At 26.7% G+C, this 20,205-nt stretch overlaps 3 protein-coding genes and 1 pseudogene across 4 annotated transcripts; 2 read left to right on the top strand and 2 right to left on the bottom strand.

Moving 5' to 3' along the window:
* Positions 1-882: 882 nt before the first annotated feature.
* LOC113554423 lies at positions 883-4,039 on the bottom strand (annotated as a pseudogene).
* Positions 4,040-6,550: 2,511 nt separating this feature from the next.
* Positions 6,551-9,761, top strand: LOC113552060 (phosphoacetylglucosamine mutase). 2 transcript variants are annotated; one of them, XM_026954727.1, is made up of 11 exons: positions 6,551-6,752; positions 6,831-6,962; positions 7,024-7,326; positions 7,402-7,603; positions 7,679-7,837; positions 7,920-8,088; positions 8,160-8,272; positions 8,432-8,595; positions 8,786-8,969; positions 9,030-9,145; positions 9,409-9,761. In XM_026954727.1, the coding sequence occupies exons 2-11, from the start codon at positions 6,856-6,858 to the stop codon at positions 9,539-9,541; spliced, it is 1,650 nt and encodes a 549-aa protein (XP_026810528.1). In that variant the 5' UTR covers positions 6,551-6,752; positions 6,831-6,855; the 3' UTR covers positions 9,542-9,761. The 2 variants fall into 2 exon arrangements, with proteins under 2 accessions (XP_026810528.1, XP_026810526.1); XM_026954725.1 differs by having other exon boundaries at positions 6,551-6,962.
* Positions 9,762-11,292: 1,531 nt separating this feature from the next.
* LOC113554787 (exocyst complex component 7) lies at positions 11,293-15,213 on the bottom strand. Its single transcript, XM_026958767.1, has 14 exons — positions 15,044-15,213; positions 14,545-14,710; positions 14,279-14,475; positions 14,084-14,201; positions 13,770-14,017; positions 13,629-13,696; positions 13,476-13,573; positions 13,233-13,417; positions 12,887-13,066; positions 12,577-12,814; positions 12,296-12,512; positions 12,112-12,214; positions 11,671-11,804; positions 11,293-11,520 (listed from the first exon to the last, which is right to left on the bottom strand). Exons 1-14 carry the CDS (start codon positions 15,068-15,070, stop codon positions 11,418-11,420), a joined length of 2,082 nt encoding a protein of 693 aa, XP_026814568.1. The 5' UTR covers positions 15,071-15,213; the 3' UTR covers positions 11,293-11,417.
* Positions 15,214-15,327: 114 nt separating this feature from the next.
* On the top strand, positions 15,328-18,035 carry LOC113554792 (probable NADH dehydrogenase [ubiquinone] flavoprotein 2, mitochondrial). Its single transcript, XM_026958833.1, is given in 7 exon segments — positions 15,328-15,477; positions 15,545-15,604; positions 16,660-16,722; positions 16,807-17,202; positions 17,438-17,471; positions 17,474-17,513; positions 17,738-18,035. Coding segments are annotated over 7 exon segments (720 nt in total). The 5' UTR covers positions 15,328-15,444; the 3' UTR covers positions 17,832-18,035.
* The last annotated feature ends 2,170 nt before the right edge of the window (positions 18,036-20,205 follow it).

Genomic DNA, 20,205 nt, shown 5'->3' with positions numbered 1-20,205 from the left:
TCTAATGTGAGCTATATGCTTGCTGTTGTGAGTGTTGCGACTAAGTTTTTCAATGTTCGGACTTCCGGAGTCACAGAAATCAATTGAAGACGTACACATAGTCTTCTGCGTCTAAACGTGCTCAATAATTAATTTTTGTAGCTGTTTAATTCGAAAAAGCCATTTCAATATGTACTAGTAGTATCTAAAAGCAGTAAAAGTAATTTAGCTTTTGAACTTAATATCAAAACATCTTCCCCTAACTAAGCCCAAATTTAAAAAATTGATTTACTTTTATAATCTAATCATTAGATACCTAATTATGTTATATTTTAATATTGTTTGTACACGTGTCGTTGAATAATCACGTTTGAATTGACAGTCTTTTTAATATATATATATATTGATATTCGTTTTTATAACAAATAGTTATTAAATTATTAAATGCTTATAATGAAACTATAAAAGAGCCCTTGAATAACAATTGTTGAGCACTAAGGGCTCCGCGAATCACAGTTTGGGTACTGCGAATAAGTAATATTATAATTTATACTGCCTCCGCCACAATAAGCGTTCCTATAATAGTATAACCTATAGGCTATAGGGCCTATGTTTAAGTCCTATATAGTATAGGCTATAACATAATACTTACGTTGCGTCGTCGCTTATAATAAGTATAAGTCTTAACAAGTTAAGAATTAAGGTGTACCTTATTATTGAGTAGGTACTTAAGTTATATATTTTATGTACGATATTAATTATATTGTAGATAATTTTGTTGTAAATTGTAATTATAACAATATTTAATATAAATATATCAAACAATAATATAATATAGATGTCAGATGATAGTGTGATATAGTATTGAACATAAATTACTAATGTCTAATGTGATTAAATATTTTATCCACAAACGATCAAATTCTTGTATTTATCTTTAGTAATACTGGGCGTGGAATTGTGTTCTTTAACTCTATAACGCCACTTTTGGAACCTTTTATGTCGTGCAATAACCTGTAATAGTAATACCATACAAATATGATATTATTGATATTTATGATTAATCTAAAGTGTTAAGTCTATATAAGGTACCTATGTAGCATTAGTTACATTATAATAATATAGAACGATAAGGGTAAGCAGTTAAGTTGGATAACAAAATATAATTATACTTTTATGCTTTTTATTTAGAATTAAGATATACTTACTTTTTATTGACACCTAGTTTGTTAATATTTAATAACTTATAGTTTCCCGAGATATTTATAAATTTGGTCACAAATTCTATCAAATATGGCACTTCAAGAATTATATCACCCTGTAAAAGAAACAATTTACATAGATAATAATGTAAAATATAGGTAAACGCATAGTCCATATGCAAAGATAGTTATGAATTATTGTTAGCACGGCGCTTATATTTTTTAAGCAATGTTTATATTATTATGGATGTTCCCTTAATATAATCAAATTTATAAATAACTTATTAAATTAAAATAATAATTTATAATAATTGCTTTAGTAATTTGGAAATTATTTAAAGGCGTACCCCTCTCGCCTATACTATATGACGTCTATGGTTAGATACTCAGGTCTATCATTAATTAAAATTTATTTTAATTATGTAAATTGCAGACATACAGTTGTAGCACTAGAGTATAGAAGTGTTAATATAATAAAAAATGTAAGTACTTATACATTGGTATAATAAGATAGTATATATACCTTATTGTGTTTATATTGCGGTGAAATTTTGATGAGTAAAAAGTTATCCATTCCTGAAGTAACTTCTAATTTTTGTATTAAATCCAATGGTATCTTTTCTTTAAGTCTTAATTTATTTTTAAGAATTTTGTTTAAACAAAAAGATTTGTTTGTCAGTATCAACAATCTAGTTCTTCGTTTATATCCTTTTCGGTCGAATTTTACCACTTTGACACCATACTACAGAAATTATCAAAAAAAATTAGCAATATCCGCAAACGTGCAAGTATACAGAGCGCAGGCACAATTAAATATTTTAATCGTCTAGCTCTAACATTCATTCCCAACTACAATTAATAATTCAACAATCTTAAGATACAAAATTATAAATTTTTCTTTTTATTTTGCGCCTATGTACCTATACATAATATACTTGGCTCATCTCATAAATCTATTATTAACTTAAATAAATAATTGGATGCAATTCTTACAACATATTTTTCATTTAAAGTGCGCATAAATGTCATTTTCAAATACTTTTCTAATGAATTCAACCGTTCGTTCAAAAATAAACTACGTGTATTACATTCGTAGCTGCATTTTTTGTCTGAAATTAGGTATAAAATATTGCAATTATTATTTATTAGACTATGTGATTAATTACAATCACTGAAAGAAATTACAGAATAAATTTAATTAAATACCTTTAAAAAGATACTCAGCGAGCATTTTCAATTCTATTTGTTTTTTGCGTTTTAAATCTTGTGAGATTTTGTATCTTTTATTTTTCCAAATCATATGAATTTTTCTCAATTTATTAGCTGCCTGTAAACGGTAGATAAAATATAACAATAATGTATATTTTTTTTAAATGTATTTAATGATTAACTTCAATAATATTTTTGATTAGATAAATAGGTAATTTGTTTAATTCAAAATTTTAATATTAATTGTTTACATGAAATTGAAATAAATATTTATTATAAGCTAAAAAAAAATAATGAATTTGTAATTTCAAATTAAAAGGTTGGACAATAATGAGTAAAACTATAAAAGAGAATAAATCAATTTAGCTTTTATTGGGCTAATATCTATAGGTATGTATGTTCTAGGTGAATCGCGGAATAAATGCCGGAGACAAAAAATCCGTTTAAAAAAAGTTTGACAAAAATTCCAAGTACATTTTTAGTGTCGAATAAAAAGTCCGAAAATACAAAATATTTTGTATAATTAATTTAAAATTTAAAAATGTTTGTACACATTTTACATTATTATACTTTCGTATAGCTAACAAAAATATAACGGAAATCCACTATATATAGTAATGATAAATTTATATATTTTTTATTATATATCCTATTTATTTTTTTAGATTAAGTTTAGTTGACGTGTTTATAAATAAAATAAAATTCATTGTTTGTTGAAATGTTTTAATTACAAATAAATTTTAATATTGTTGTTCCCAAGATATCGTGTGATTATATGTTAATATTTTTAAATACATTTATGTACGTACCTATTAAAATTAATAATACATTATATAATTATAAATTTATAAATGAAAATAATAAAATAATATATAATGTGTACAAACATTTTTAAATTTTTAAAATAAATATTAATTATATAAAATATTTTGTATTTTCGGACTTTTTGTCCAACTACTTATAAAAACTAAATCCGGACTTTTAGTCCAACTTTTTTTAAAACGGATTTTTTGACCAATTATCGTTCTAGGTATGTAGTTTTCTTTATCAATATATTTGATTATTTTTAAACTTAAATAATTATTAATAAAAAACCATTTCTATCAATATAAAAATGAAGTGTTTATGTCTTAGAATTTGATTTATATTCTTTTAATCTTACGCCATTTAACTTTTTATTTATTATTGTATGTTTGTATTAGTGTTGAAATTATTTACACTAGGATATTTTAAAATCCGAATATCCGTAATCCGAATATATCCGAATATTACAGATAATCGAGAATATTCGGTTTTTAATTATAAATATATCACATTTCGGCTATCCAAATATTTAAAAAATCCGAATATATATGTCCCAATACTAATATATAGGTATAAGTTTAATGAGTAAGTACTTACACACATTTGTGTACCCATTCAGGACTTACTTTGATAAATATTTTTTTATGCCATCCTCTAGGTAAAACCCTCAAATTTGGTATAGACCTTGTAAATCTGCGTACGATTTGCCTTCGGGTATGTGTAATAAACGTCCGTTTATAAGAAAAAGTAAGTTCTTCTTTTGTCATTTTATTGGATTATAATTAACTTATTGTCAAATTAATACAATTTTTTATCAAACAAATATAAACCACAATCAATTAAGTGAACAAATAATTAAATTACAACTAATTGAAATCTTCTATATATATATATATAAAGTAAAAAAAAATAAGTACAGAACTTATGTATAACTATAATAACAGTGTACAATCTAGTATACCACACGATTTAGTTTTAGTATATTATTGTTGTATAGTTCCTTAGAAATGCCTTGACCATTGCACAAAACCATATTAATATGCCCTCACTAACTATTTTGACCTCAGTCGAATTTAACGTTCTACAACTCTTAAATCGAAATGTATGGCACAAAAAAATATATAGATCAGTAGATCACTGTATTGAATTAGTCCAATTTAAAATTCATAATAATCAGTGGCGTGACGAGCATATTTTAAACCCTAAGCAAAATATTTAAACAATGACCTACCCACTATACCCCCCACCAACAACAACATAATATGTAATCTACAACTTTAAAGTCATTTAGAATTTTCATTATAGGTCATAGCCCATAGGCCATAAACAATTTAATATGAAAAAATACTATATGATAATTAACTTTTATACATTCATATACACAAATTTAATTTTTAAGCTCAACACAAATTTCTAGGGCTAAACAATATTCAATCGACAAACGTCGTTCACCACGTTATTGATAACAATTAATGTCGTAGTTTTAATAGGTTATGTAAACTATATAGAAATATATAAAATATATATAAATACATACTTTCCTAAGTGGTTTTTTTTTATCGTACTAAATAAATATTAATTTTTTATTCTTATGTGTTCTATTATAATCATAATATAAGTATAATTATTATCTACATTTTTTAATTGAGTATACAGTATTTTTCGAGTATAATTTAATATCTATATCTATAAAAATGAAAATTGAACAATTACCCAAACGGGTAAATACCTAATTGAATTGTTATAAATTATTTTTTTTTAACGAATTTTTCAGAAAACTGTGTAAAATAATTTTTATGACACCACTCGAAAAAATTGAACATTAAACACAAATTAATATTTGATAGTTCATATAAACAATATTAATGATAATTTATATTATACCTACGATCTATACTAAATAATTAACTTTAACCGATGATTTCTGAAAATTGAAGTGGTGTTACTTAACAGTTAACACCTTCTTTCAAGTTAACATATCTATATCATACTTTTATATAAAAATGTACTTATTGTATAAATAATGTAGATATACAGTTTGTAAATACTCTTTAATAGAAAAAAAAATTGTCTATGGCAAAAAGAAGTTTAACCTAAGATTTTAATCTATTACTCGAACTAATAGCAATATAAATAAATTATAGGTATATATAATAAAATATCTTTCGAAATATAAGTTGACCGTTCCAGTTCTCCACCAAATATCTATAGAATAATTTTTTTGTGTACCTAACAATTTATTATTAAATTTAAAGTTTAATTTATTTAACACACCCATTAGACTTCAGCGACTTACCACTTATTAAATGACACTTATTTTACAGGAGATCAAGTTCCCCGATTATTATAATTTCATTGTATTTAAATTTTAATGCTCGTAATAATAACAAAAATACATGTAAATATCTTAAAGTATTTTAAATTAAAATGTTTATATAGTTGATAGATTTATTTCGGAAATGCTCTGTAATCAAAACCAGTGTCAGGGTTTCATTGGCTAAACCTAAATGAAGCAAACAGTGCAGAGGAGACTGGTCACTGGAGAGTTATTATAAAGGTATTTAGTTTGCGGAAGTGATACTGTGATAGTTATAGGTATAATAAATGGAGTGGAATTTCTCAGTTTACAGAAGGTACCCTAAAGTGTATACATACCACTAGAAAAGTAAGTGAAACAACATAACTAGGTATTTGTTTAGAAACTGTTTGTCTTTGCAAGATGTTTAGAGGTCTTATAGACTACCCAGACTAAGATAAGCAAATGATCAATCAACAATGTGAAAAACAATTTATACTAAGGAGTAAGGAAAAAACCAGGAAAACGCAAGATTTTTCTTTAAATCCGTTCAATACGAAGTCGTTAGATTTGAATGAATAGTGCGGTTTAATTATTTTAAAGAAACTTAAAACCACGTATGATCTTTTTAATTTTGTAGAAATCCAAAAAGTTTAATAGCCTCATAATATATTTTATATATTTCTTTATGTGCTAGAAACTCTGACACTCAGTGCATGTGTAGACGGGATAAACAGAAATCAAGATCACGATCTGATTCATCAGAAAATTTGATTAGTGATCTAATTATTGTATTTATAAATGTAGTTATTTCTTTTTTGTAGATAGGTATGTTTTTAATGTAGTGCCTACCTAATACCTACACTTGGTATCTAAGCGTGAACCCGTAAACGATAATAAATAATAATAATTGAATCTATGCAAGCAACAAGTGCAACAGGCTGTTTCTTATTATTCATTATCACACTGTACTTCTGTACCATATGATTGTACCAAACACAATATCAGATGGCATGCAACAAGTGTTTTGTATTTACACAAAATTATCTGGTTATCAGAGTAAGAACTGTAGTGAAATGAAAATAGAGAAATGAGCACAATATTTAATAATATAATTATTATTATGTAACAAATTTAACTCAGTCGTGAGTCCACGGTTGATCGAATTTTTATCGTGGACGCAACATTGAAATGCGTCGAATGAAAGTAACACGTCATCAGTATTGGGGTACGCTATAGGATAGCTGGCAGTCAATACAGAGGTATCTTTATAAAGTTTTATCGTTAGGTATTGCAATACGATTGTCGAACGTCTTTATAATTTTTTTTTGATTTTATTGGCATATTAAACTTTACCGTGCCAACATGGATGAGTGGATTGAGAATGTTGTAGAACTAGATTCGAACATCGAGTCATACCCAAATCCAGGAACCAAAGTGTTTCAGTATGGCACGTCGGGCATTCGTTACAAGTTAGTTTGATGTTCATTGTACCTACCTTTTAATAGGGATTAAATAATTAGCCATTTTCAGTTCTGAACATTTAGACCATGTCCTGCATCGGATGGGCATGTTGGTCGCTCTGCGTTCAATACATTTGAAATCAGCAGCAGTTGGGCTAATGATAACAGCTTCACACAATCCGCAAGACGATAACGGCATCAAACTCATTGACCCTCTAGGGGAAATGTTGGAAAGCTCATGGGAAGTGTATGCCACCCAATTGGCCAACGCTCCTAATAATCAGGATGTATGTGCGATGCTCATAAATATTGCTTCTGAGAATAATATCGACAAAAAGTATATACCACGTGTATACATTGGGCGTGATACCAGGTAAGTGGCTTTCCTTTAATATTCATGAATGCCTTTTCAAATTATTTTTAATTATTATATTTAATATGTTTTTAGAAATTCTGGTAAAAGATTATTGGACGCTGTACTTAGCGGTGTTAAAGCTTTTAAAAGTAATGTTGAAGATTTCGGTATAATAACAACACCAATGTTACACTTTTTTGTGAGATGTTATAACACTAATGGCCTGTACGGTCAGCCAAATGAACATTCTTATTATACTAAATTAACAAACAGTTTTAAAACTTTGCGTAAAATGGTAAGTAAATTATATACTTACTTAATTGATGAAAATATAATTTGCTGTTATTATTAATATTATAATGTGCCTTAGTGTTTAGATTTAAAAAATTATAGCCCTGTAATAGAATTTGATGGTGCTAACGGGGTAGGTGCTTTAAAAATGAAAGATGCAATCATACATTTAGAAGAGACATTGGTGATTAATATGCATAACGATGACATAATGAATACAGAAAAACTTAATTACAAAGTATGATTATATTTTTTTATTTTAAGTAAAACAAAATGAAAATTTTTTTTATAAAAATAATTTTCCCTTTTATTTATTTAAGTGTGGTGCAGACTTTGTGAAATCAAACCAATGCCCTCCTACTGGAATGGCTATTCAACCACACTCTAAATATGTATCTGTGGATGGAGATGCGGATAGGATAGTTTATTCTTTTGTTGATGAAAACAACAAATTTTATTTATTAGATGGTGATCGAATCGCTACACTTGGTACTACGTTAAAATTTGTTTAAAATCACATTCTACTTATTGTACTAATAATTCATTTTATTTTATCATAGTGGCTGGTTATGTAAAAGATTTGTTCATTGCTTCTGGTCTTGATGTCAACGTAGGGTTAGTGCAAACTGCTTATTCAAATGGAAATTCTACAAAATATGTAACAGATAAATTGGTATGTATTTATATTTTCATTAACACATGTCATGGCATTTAAAAAAAATAATATTCTAACAGTTAATTCTTTATATTGCACCTAGCAATTTATCATTAACTTTACATAAATTGTTTATATTTTGTTATAGAAAACTTATCTTTTGTATGTGTATTACAGAAAGTACCTGTTGCCTGTGTTCCAACTGGGGTGAAATATCTTCATCATAAAGCCAACGATTACGATGTTGGTATTTATTTTGAAGCAAATGGCCATGGCACTATATTATTCAAGGATGCCATACGTGAACTTATTCGAAACCAATATGGTATCGAAGAAGATGAGTATGTTGTCCATTATATTTTACTTAAAATAAGAATATTATATATGCCAACATAATATGTTTTTCCTTAGAATAAGAATATTTGAGACATGCATATTAAATATTTTGACTTAGGTTTAAGAAAACTACATTTTTTTGTTTGCATTATTAGGTTTAAAATATTGAAATTGGTTGTTATATATTATTTTAAGAGTAAAGTCACTAGCACTGAAGAAATTGATTTGTGTCATGGATATGACTAATGAAACTGTAGGTGATGCTTATTCCGACATGTTGATTGTTGAGTCTGTACTTTGTGAACGGGGATGGAGCATTAGTGATTGGTATAAAACATATTCAGATTTACCAAATCGTTTGCAAAAAGTTACTGTTAAGGTAATTCAAATGAATTAATTTGTGTAACAATAAATAATTATATAGTATGTATATTTTCAGGACAGAAATACATTTGAGACAGGTGACGCTGAGAGAATTTGTATAAAACCACAAGGTCTTCAAGAAAAAATAGATGCTATCGTTTCAAAGTATTCTATGGGAAGATCGTTTGTCAGGTAAAATTTGTGGTATTTAATTGATATATTTCCCAACATTTTATTGAACAGGTTTAAAACCAGGGTGTTAAATAAAATAGACAAAAACTTTTTTTAAATTAATTTTTATTGTTTTAAGGGATATAATGTATTAAATAGTAACCAAGTATTAAACTTGTGGGAGACATGTAAAACTTAATGTGTTTTAATTTTGATTAATTTGTGAAATGATAGATAAAATATAATTTTTTTTAAACAATAATTTTTCAAATTTTATTTTATAGGCCTTCTGGTACAGAAGATCTGGTGAGAATTTATGCTGAAGCAGACACTCAAATCAATGCAGATAAACTTGCGGTTGAAATTGCTACCGCTGTTTATAATATAGCTGATGGTGTTGGAGAAAAACCAGAATAAACTAAACTTTATTAAGTACAATTCAATGTGTTCAAATGTAGTAATTATTCAGGGTTAATAGAACATACATAATTTAAGGAAATGTGTACTTTTATGATGGTTACCTTAATTGTTCTAAAATATCTATGTTTAGTTATTATTGCATTGTTTTTTTTTTGTGAAACTAATAAATAATTTTGATTAAATGTAAACACATATTATATAGTATATTATACATAATTTATATTAATGTTATCAAATCCTTATTTTTAAATTGTTTGTGTTTTTATTTTTTATATGATTGAAACTAATTTAAAATCTAACTTGACAATAATTGTGAATTGGAAATAATTATACTTTTTTACATTTGGATAAATTGCTTTCAACTGTAAATTATACTAATTAAAAAATAATAATGGTTACTAATCCTGCACTTGTGTTAAAAAAAAACGACCATTTTATAATTGCATTAAATTAGTCCTTCCAGATAGTGCTAGTAAGTCAATTTTGTTCTATGTTTAATTTATTGTTTTTATTAGAAATATTAACAAAATACTTCTACTACTTTACTACTATTACTACTAAGAACATTGAAAATTTGGTTAATAATTATATAATGGTTTATTGGAATATAAACATGTTGTTTATTGTATTTACATGAAGAAATAACAAATATTTATATTTGAAATGCTTTAAATTTTAATTAAGTCGCAGTAGAAAATTACATTTAAATTTAAATTTCTTATTGGCTAAAAGATAATGCTTTATGATTAATATTGATTATATTATATTATTTAATATATGTTATAATTAATCATAGTGTTTGGTTATAATGCATTTTTCTTATACTTTTAATTTATTTTTGTTTTCCTAACTAAGCTATATTAAATTAAAAGCACCTGCTTTTTATCTTGCTTTTATTACTGGATATTTTAGGAAATTAATACCAACACTAACTTGAACTCCTATGGAAATAAAAAATTCATTATATTTATACTATTTAATCTATTGTGTGCTTATACTATTGATTTTTTTGTTGATATTATTTTAATATTAAAATATACTAAAAAGTTTATTATGTGATTAAAACAATCATAGCAAACTATGTAATAAAAAAAATTGAGGAGTTTGAGTCAATAACATGGTAATTAGTAGGTGTCAAAAAAATATCATTTTGAGATGATTTAAATTTTTGTTTTGGTACATAGTAGTATAGTACATTGTTCTTTTCAAAGTCTTGAATTATGTTCATTGTGTATGTTGCGCAAAAAAGTTTAAAAAATATTTTTATAAGAAAAGAAGAAAATTTTATTTTTCAATGCTTTAAAACATAGTTCTGTCTTCAAACTGTAGTTTATAAACTTGTATAAGATTGGTACATAACATTTTTTATGTTAATATAAATAATATTATATAATGTAAAACTAAGATCTCAATTAAATATTTTTTAAATAGAAATTTAGTTCATGTTAGGTATCTATAAACAAATAATTTGTATATATTTTTTAAGTTATAAAAAAATATGAATTTTAATTATATAAATAACAATTACAATTTAATATGGATTAAGGTACATCATTTTCATTAATATTGAAAAAACATAATATATTAATCCTTTAGAGAGTATCACTGTAAATAAACATTTCGATAGTTTGATCAGTCTGCTATTAAATATTTCTATAATAATAAAATTGTTCAAGATTTTTAAATAAATATATGGTTAATACTTATTACTTGATATTATAGTTGAATAAAAAAAATAATGATTGAATAATTAAGTTTTAAGTTATTAATTTTGTAATGAACATATCTAAATAAATAACAATAATAATAGTATAGAATAATTAAAACATGATAAAAAAAGTATTTAAATAAATACTATAATAGACACTAACGTTTAAGCAGCAACATCAAAGAATCGATCAAGCATAGCAGATACTTGAGCTGGAGTGTACTTCACATATTTTTCTGGGTTTTTGGTAAATGACGACTGTGAAAATCTATAAATATATGTTTTTATATTAATGAGTTGCTCAATAAATTTTACTTAATTTAAGTTAAGTAATAACTATTTTGTTTCAATACATTTTTTTTGAATACATTTAAAGTTAAGTATAATTGCATATAACGTTTGTGCAAAAATGTATTACTTGTCATAAAATGCACTATATTTTGGTAAAACAAATTCCTTGTTATCACGTTTCAATCCTTCTCGTAATTCAACATCAGGTATTGTGTAACCTCTTTGAAGCTTTAATATTTCTTCAATTTCTTTGTTAAAACCCTAAATAAATCATAAGAAATTAAGAGAACAATATAAATTTAATATTAATAATAATTGTTTTATGAGGTGAAAAATACCACAATTTTCTTAAAATGTTATAAAATTTAATTTCATAAATCTCTATAACCTTTTTTTTAAATAATATTAAGAATAATAATGATATAAACACAACACAGTGATTAAAAATCAACTCTAATGTTATTTATACCAGATTTTATTTGGTGGTGATAAAATTCATATCTATTAAAATTATTAAAATGTAGTAATTGGCATCAAATAATTTTTAAGTAACAATGGAAGAACTTACTGAAAATCTTTCTTTGATTATGTTACGGTCCTTATCCTTTAGTCTACCATTTACAACTTGAACATCATCCAGATTAACTATGAAACCTAATATTCTATTCCAACTAAAATTGAGAATAAATTGAGAATTATCAACTAAATAATAAAAATATAAATATAAATTAATAAAGAAGTAGTAGTATTACCATTGTTGATAAGACTTTTTATGTGAGGCAATCATCTCATCGTATGTATTTTCACATTCAGGTTCGGTCAAAGAAACTATGTCCAATAGAGCTGACCTTTGTAATGATTTTACTACATAATGACAGTTGTTCAACCGAAATAGATATTTAACACCGGGTTCACTATAGGAGTCACTACGATTTACAAGCATCAGGTTTAACTGAGACAACACTTTTTCTGTCAAAATTTAACAGTTTTGAGCACCAAATATTTCATGGATATATAACTTATATTTACTTACTGATATAAAGTCCTAAAAGATACTTGTATTTTTCCGGTGGAGTGATATGATGTGATACCATGTTATTATACAATGGTACTTGAGCTAAAAGAGGACCCACACTGTCTATGTAGTCAAGAAGTTGTTCCATCAACACGAGCACATCACTAGTTAATTGATAGACTGTACCATCTCGTGGCAACCCCATAGAATTATCAGTCCTCACACTTTCAACTATTTCTTCTAGTGTTCTAACCCCCTAATTAGGAAAAATAATATTATTGTAAGTTATTGTAAAATAAGATACATAATGGGGTTGAAAATAACTAACCGTGGAGTGAAGTGTATTGAGTATAATTGAATATTGACCTCTAATGGCGGGATCACAGCCTTCCATTGTACGTTCAAATTCAGACTTCATGGCAGCCAAATGTTTTAAAATTGGAAACATGACAAACAAATTGGCAAATTCTTTTCTATGAATACACCTTTTTGCTCTAGTAGCTATGCTCTGCAATTAATATATTGTTTTATGTACATTATTAATTATTTTAACTTAATATTTAGAAGAAATAAAACTTTGTACAATTGTAACATCAGTACAGAACAATTGCACAATAATATGACTGCTTTGTCATATGGTTAATAGTTAACATTATAAAATACATTATCAATACCTCTCCTTCATGAACAATATTAGCAAGGCTTTCTTGAATGATGATTTGGAATACTTGATGATGATGTTTGATTGGTATTATACCAACCATCAGTGATAGCTCTGCTTGCATGAGTTTCTGCAGAGCAATTACCGAAATAAGATAATTTTCCATTTCTTGTTCATCAACAATATCTTCGCGATTTTCTGGGAAGATTATATTAACAAAATTAAACAAAATCACAAGATATTAATTATTAATTACCTATAAGTGTAGGTCTTCTGGTCCCTAAATTCAAACCGGTCGATTGTCCTAATGTTTGGGATGCTTTCAAAAACATACGATTAGCTTTTTTCTCGAATCTAGAACAATAAAACTAATCAACCTGAAATGCTTTTTATATACATTTTAACTTACACATGTTGGATACGTTTAGAAGTTTTTCTAGTGACAGTAACTTCAGATCTATGTGGAAATTTGGATTTCTAGAGTAGAAGAAAAAATATTTTTATTCATCAATAAATAATCATATTAAAATATGGTTAGTTTGAAACATACCACTGAAGGTGAACCCATAGTTTGCCCAATAGCCATGTTAGTGCTTCCAGCACTTCCAGTTTTCTGGTATTCTTTTAGAGTAGTCATTGATTTAGTGAGAGTATTAGCTCGCACTCTAGCATAAACATTCATGTATTCATCACGAGATTGACTAATTAACCAATCTGCTAAACGAATTAGATCTGAGGAAACATTTTCAGAAAAATGGCTAATAGAACTCACAGAAGATGAATCATCAGTAACCAACTCTACGGAATCATAAATCAAAAAAAAAAATTCAATTCAAATAATTTGTTAGAAGCAAATTTACTAACCATCATCATTTGTGGAAATGTCAACCAAAATTGCTGGTTGAATATGTCTACTATGCTTTAAAAGGATTTCTTTAAACTCTCTTTGAATACTATCACCTCCAGTCTTAAACAGTGATGACTAAAGTAAACAAAATAAAACAAATTTTAAAAATAAATATTAATAAAACAAAGAATTCAATTTAACATATTACATACCACATTTTCTAGTTCAACACTTTGAGGATTATTTTTTTCAAAATAGTTTTGTGCCTCGTGTAGTTTTTCCATGGCATCCAAGAATTCGTTCAAACCATCCGACCCATTTGGTCTTCCTAATATAACTGATTCAACTCTCGGACAAACATCATGAAACATTATCACTCTATCTAATGCAAACATTGTTTTTTCAATGTCTAAAATAAAAATAAATGTTTAAATATCATTACATTATTTAGCAAAAAATAACTAAATTCTGATCATACTAGTCTTTTTTAACTGTAGATTTTCCATCTCATTATAAATTGGCAGTATAGTTTGTTGAAGTCTACCAAGTCGGTTTTCAAAAGACGTAAGGATATCAACCATTTTTTCTGATAGTTGGTTATTACGTTGCACCTGTTCTTTAAATGCATCTAAATTCTGACGCTCCTAACAAAAAATTAAAAACTCATTTAATTATTTTAGAATTTTCAAATATATAAACCCAAAACAAAAACATAATAAAACAATATTATAATGCCCTAGTTATTTTTTTATATTTAATACCTATTATTAAGATTTAATACATTTCAAAAGTTGTAAAATTACTAATAGTTTATTGTTTCTAAATATATATATATATATCTTTTACAATTTTCTCAGATGATTTGAAATAATGGAATGGTTCAAAGGACCTAATAAGATGTTTCACTGTTGTATTATTATTAAACTATGTATTTATTAAAATATATTTCATTTTTATTTAGAAAATTGTTTAACTACCTTTTCTAATTTTCCACTGGAATCCATAATTCTATGTGATCATCAAAAATGTTTGTTCAATTTTATTATTTTAAACTGCCTAGTGTCTACATGGTACAAAATTAATAAATTAAAAATAAACTCAATTCAGAAAAAAATCAAAAGAATTTAACTATAATAACAAGTAACAACTACTTGGTACCTACTAACTATATAATTGTTCTCACTAATCACAATAACTGTAATCTTTTATCAATCCAAAATAAACAGCTGACAAGAAAAGGAAACAAATTGTATATGATAAGAAACTTTTTTGCGCTCAGTCGTTCAATGATATTAGTCCTTTAACTGGATTACCTTTACCATTCAGAAAAACATTTTCCGGTCATTAAAAAACCGATTTATTTGTTAATTCACCAAAAATGTTATCCTTGAATAGAATTGTAAAATGTATCGTAAGTACTTTTATAAACACCATTTTACCTTTAAGTAATTTTTTATATATTTGTTTATTATTTGTAGTTGTCAAATTCAAGAACATTCCAGACGTCTGCGGTCGTCAAACATGACACTATGTTTAATGTGAGTAGAATTTATTTTATTACTATTGTCTAACCATTACGGTACTTAAGAGTTAGTCGGTAACAGTTTCTCATTTCTATTACTAATGAGTAATAGCATTTAGATAATATGAAAAATCTGTATTAAACACTTAGGTCCAAAATGGTTATTTTATCAGTATAGGTTGTTTTAGAACACTTGTTTTCAGTTTTGCAATATTATTGTGAACAAAATGTTGATTAAAATTAGGTATCGATACAATAATCTAATGTGATCTGACTTTTGGTCAGATATTGGAGTTCAATATTTCTTTTGATAATGTATCTTAAAGCTTATGGTTTATCATTTGTTGTATATTTCAAAATATAGTCTTTGAATTTTTTCATTTTGCTATTATATCTGTTTTAATATATTGAATTATACAACTTGTTTTATATCCATAACCGTGGAGGCCATTTCATAACCACGGAAATACTATTTTTTAAACATTAATTATGGTCTTATAAGATTCAGAGACATATAGAACCATTAGAATCAAATTACAAAATACAAATGTACCCAAACACCTAAAAGCTATTCAATTAAAATTTTTTTCTATTGAAATTGCCTATATTTAACTCCTTAAAATGTATTACTTAATGTTGAGTATTGTATAACCATAATATGCCCAATTTTAAGGGTTAGATTAATGTTTCTATCAAATATCTCTACAAGTTTTAATTAATAATTTGAATGCCTTAATGTCCTTTGTTTAGTAATGTTGTGAAGGTGCAATTTTTTTTTTTTTGGTATGTTGTCTGTATAACGGTTTAGCTTACAGGGTAGGTTATAGTTGTTGATTGTTGAGTTGATCAAATATAAATAATCTTACACAATAAATATTTAATAGACACCCCTACCTGATCATTAAATTGATATTTTATTATTGACTACAACTAGACATTATTGGTTTTTACATTTTTAGATGAGTATAGCGATAATTTAAGACAATACTAATTAAGTATTAAAACTTTATTGGTATTAATTTTTAGTAGTTAAATATATTTAATTACTTACCAATGTTTTTATATTTTCAGCATAGAGATACAAAGGAGGATAATCTGGATATCAAATTTGAGTTTAGCGATGAAAACAAAAAGGTAAACATCATCATTTTTGTTCTGTGTAATTAATATACTCATCCTTTATATAGATCTAATTTATTTGTTTAATGTGTTTCATAGAGAATTGAAGCCATATTAGCTATATACCCAGAAGGTCATAAGAGAGCAGCCATGATACCACTGTTGGATTTAGCTCAAAGGCAGCATGGTTGGTTACCTATTTCAGCTATGCACAAGGTGGCTGATGTATTAGACTTACCTAAAATGAGGGTTTACGAAGTCGCTACATTTTACACAATGTTTATGCGAAAGCCAACTGGCAAGTATCACTTGCAGGTATGCACAACAACTCCTTGCTGGTTGCGGGGTTCAGATGATGTTATGTCATGTTTAAAGAAAAAATTAAATATTGGTGTTGGAGAAACCAGCAAAGATGGCCAATGGACATTGTCTGAAGTAGAATGTTTGGGTGCATGCGTTAATGCTCCAATGATGCAAGTTAATGATGATTATTATGTAAGTAAATCTGGATACTAATTTATTGTGGTATTTTACTTGCATCATTAAAATTTAAATATATATTTTTCAATTTCAAATGTTTTTAAACATTGCAGAAGTCTTATATAAATAATAAAATAATATTTTAACAATTTTCAAAGTAAATTTCAGAGTATTGTTGTCTGTATACACTTTTTATCTAAAAATTATTGATTTAGTATTTAATAAGTAATTTATATGTATGAATTTGCAGGAAGATTTGACTACAAAAGATGTGGAATCTATATTGATGACCTAAAGAATGGAAAAATTCCTACTCCGGGACCCAGGTAAATCTTGGATCCATAGGCGAACATTTGATTGCCTTTTTAGGGGGGGAGGCTATAATAATCCATTGTAAAGTGATCCCGCACCCTCTTTTCATACACAAGTATAACATAATACCTTCAATTATGGGGGCTAAGCCCCCCTCCCTCCCCCAATGACTGCCTATACTTGAATCTCTTTTTTTATGAAAGCACCTATTAATTATTTATGTTACAATTTTATACAGATCTAGTCGTTATGCATCGGAGCCAATAGATGGTTTAACATCCTTAAAAGAAGAACCCTATGGTCCTGGATTTAAAGTACGATCAGATTTATAAGTTACAACATTCTAGTAGGATCACAATTCGTTTTGAAACTTATCGCAATACTTGATTGTATAACATTAGTATTTTTTTTTTTTTTTGGCTTTACATGTTAAAAAATTTGAAAAAAAAAGATATGAAAAGATATTATGTCTGTAAAAAAAATTATATGATTATTTAATATACAACTGTAAAATTAAAGATCTCTTGTATCATGTAGGTTTTTCTGGTACATTTTTTTTCTGTTTCAAACACGTAGCACCATGGGCCTTAAGATTGTGGTTGTATTTGAATCGACGATGACATTTATTGCATTCATACATAAGGTCTAGACCGCACACCTCTTTTCTATGATGCACAAGGGTGAGTTGGTCGCCAAACGTATCCAAACAATCTGGACATGTATGTTTTTCATCCAGCCTGAGGTTCATGAATAGTTTTTCATCCAAATCATCTGTTATGCCTAGACGATCGCAATAATGGTTGTCAACATTACTACATTGTTATTATAATAGATGATGCAATAAATAGTGTGGTGGTTAAAAGCAACATCATAATAGCAGCATAAAGTTGAGAAGGAACTGATTTCTAGGACCAAATTAAATTTGTATAGAGGAACAGGACATTTTTTTTTAATAAATAAGAAACAAATTTATAATCTAAAAAAAACAAGGAACTGAACTTTTCTAATACTATAAATTGGATAATAGTATATTTGTATAATGTATACAGTATACATAAACATGAATATAATATATAATATATAAAGCTATTAATATTATTATATCACAATTTTAATCAAATCTGTTGCAGATTTTAGGAATATAAGAATTAAAAAATTAAATGACAAATATTATAGAAAATTATTTTTAATTGTTATAAAAATAAAGTCATAATTGTTTTGATTTTGTGTAAAAAAATCTAGTTACAAGTAAAAAGTCATGAATGTTTAAAAACAGTATTTAAGAGGTATTTTTATGAGTTAACATTAAAGTAAACACTATTAATGCACTATCAATTATATAGGCATATTTAAGTCCTTATAGCAAGTTCCGAGTACATACATTCTACATAACATTGACTAGAGACAATAAAATAAAACCTTCACACGACGTTGTTATTGTATACATATGTAATAATATGTACTACAACGGATGACTGCGTATAATTATATTATTATGGGTGGTTAGGTAAGGTGTATGGTTTATTTTTATAGATTGTTTCACTTGAGGTGGGTCTTCATGTGCAACAACAGGTTGTGTTTGTGCTTGGACTTTTTGTGGCATATGGGACACTCGAACTTCGGATCGACGCCGCACTCGAATCGGACGTGCCGGCTAAGACTGTGGAGTCGAGCGTATGAGTTACCGCACCGGGCGCAGGCGTACATCGGGCGCTGATGGTTGGAGGGCAGGTGGTGCTGGATTCTGGTTGACGTATTCAGGGACAGTGGGCGTCCGCGGTCGGTGTATAGGTCACCTGAAGACGGACGGTGGGAAGACAAAAAACAATAAAAAAAAAATAATAAAACGAAAATATACAAATTAGTACCAGGACCGCGCAGTTTGGATCCACTAATATGTATAAATGTATGTATATATGTGTGTTCGCAGCAGCTCACATGCAACACTAACTATTTTCATAATATAATAATAGCGGCGACTGCACACTATAGTCACGTAAATAAAAGCAACAATCGAGAGAACAAAATATATAATAATAATATAATGATCAATTATATTGTTATAATCTTTATTTGGTATACACCTATGCGTAACAATATATATAGGTAGCAACATCTTTTTGGTAACGAGTAAAATGTACAAAAATTCTATCACCCCTCCCTCAAAAACTCGACTGAATTATACCCCTGTGTACATAATGATGTTTACTAATATATTATATTAGTAAATCTTTTACAATTTGACAAGTAGCCAGTAGGTATATTAATTATTAATGAGTTGCGTTTACTGGGAAACTATTAGTCTTGTTAAGAATACTTTTCAAATGTATTTAAATACTTAGTGTTATTTGTATTTAAAATACATATTCAAAATAGTTAAACAATTACTTTTTTTATAGTTCACTAAATTTTATATTGAAATATTTATTTTTATTAATAATTATTATATAATTAACATTATTTGCAAATAGATAGGTACCTATTTAAACTTATTTATAAATGTTTAAGTTAATTAATATAATACATTAATAGGTAAAAGACATTAGATAATTACTTTTACAGTATTTGTCACAATAAGGATGTAACTGAAAAAATTACGGAGCGGTCTAACATTTTTTAAATGTTGATAATTAGAATTTGGAGTTAGACACTAGAATGAAAAAAAGTATTTAATATTCTAGGATAAAAATACAAATAAAAAGTACG

The sequence above is a fragment of the Rhopalosiphum maidis genome, chromosome 2 (genome assembly GCF_003676215.2).
Source record: "Rhopalosiphum maidis isolate BTI-1 chromosome 2, ASM367621v3, whole genome shotgun sequence".
In the NCBI taxonomy this organism is placed as follows: domain Eukaryota; kingdom Metazoa; phylum Arthropoda; class Insecta; order Hemiptera; family Aphididae; genus Rhopalosiphum; species Rhopalosiphum maidis.
The sequence above is the reverse complement of the archived record's forward strand: the minus strand, read 5'-3'. Positions and strand labels throughout refer to the sequence as shown.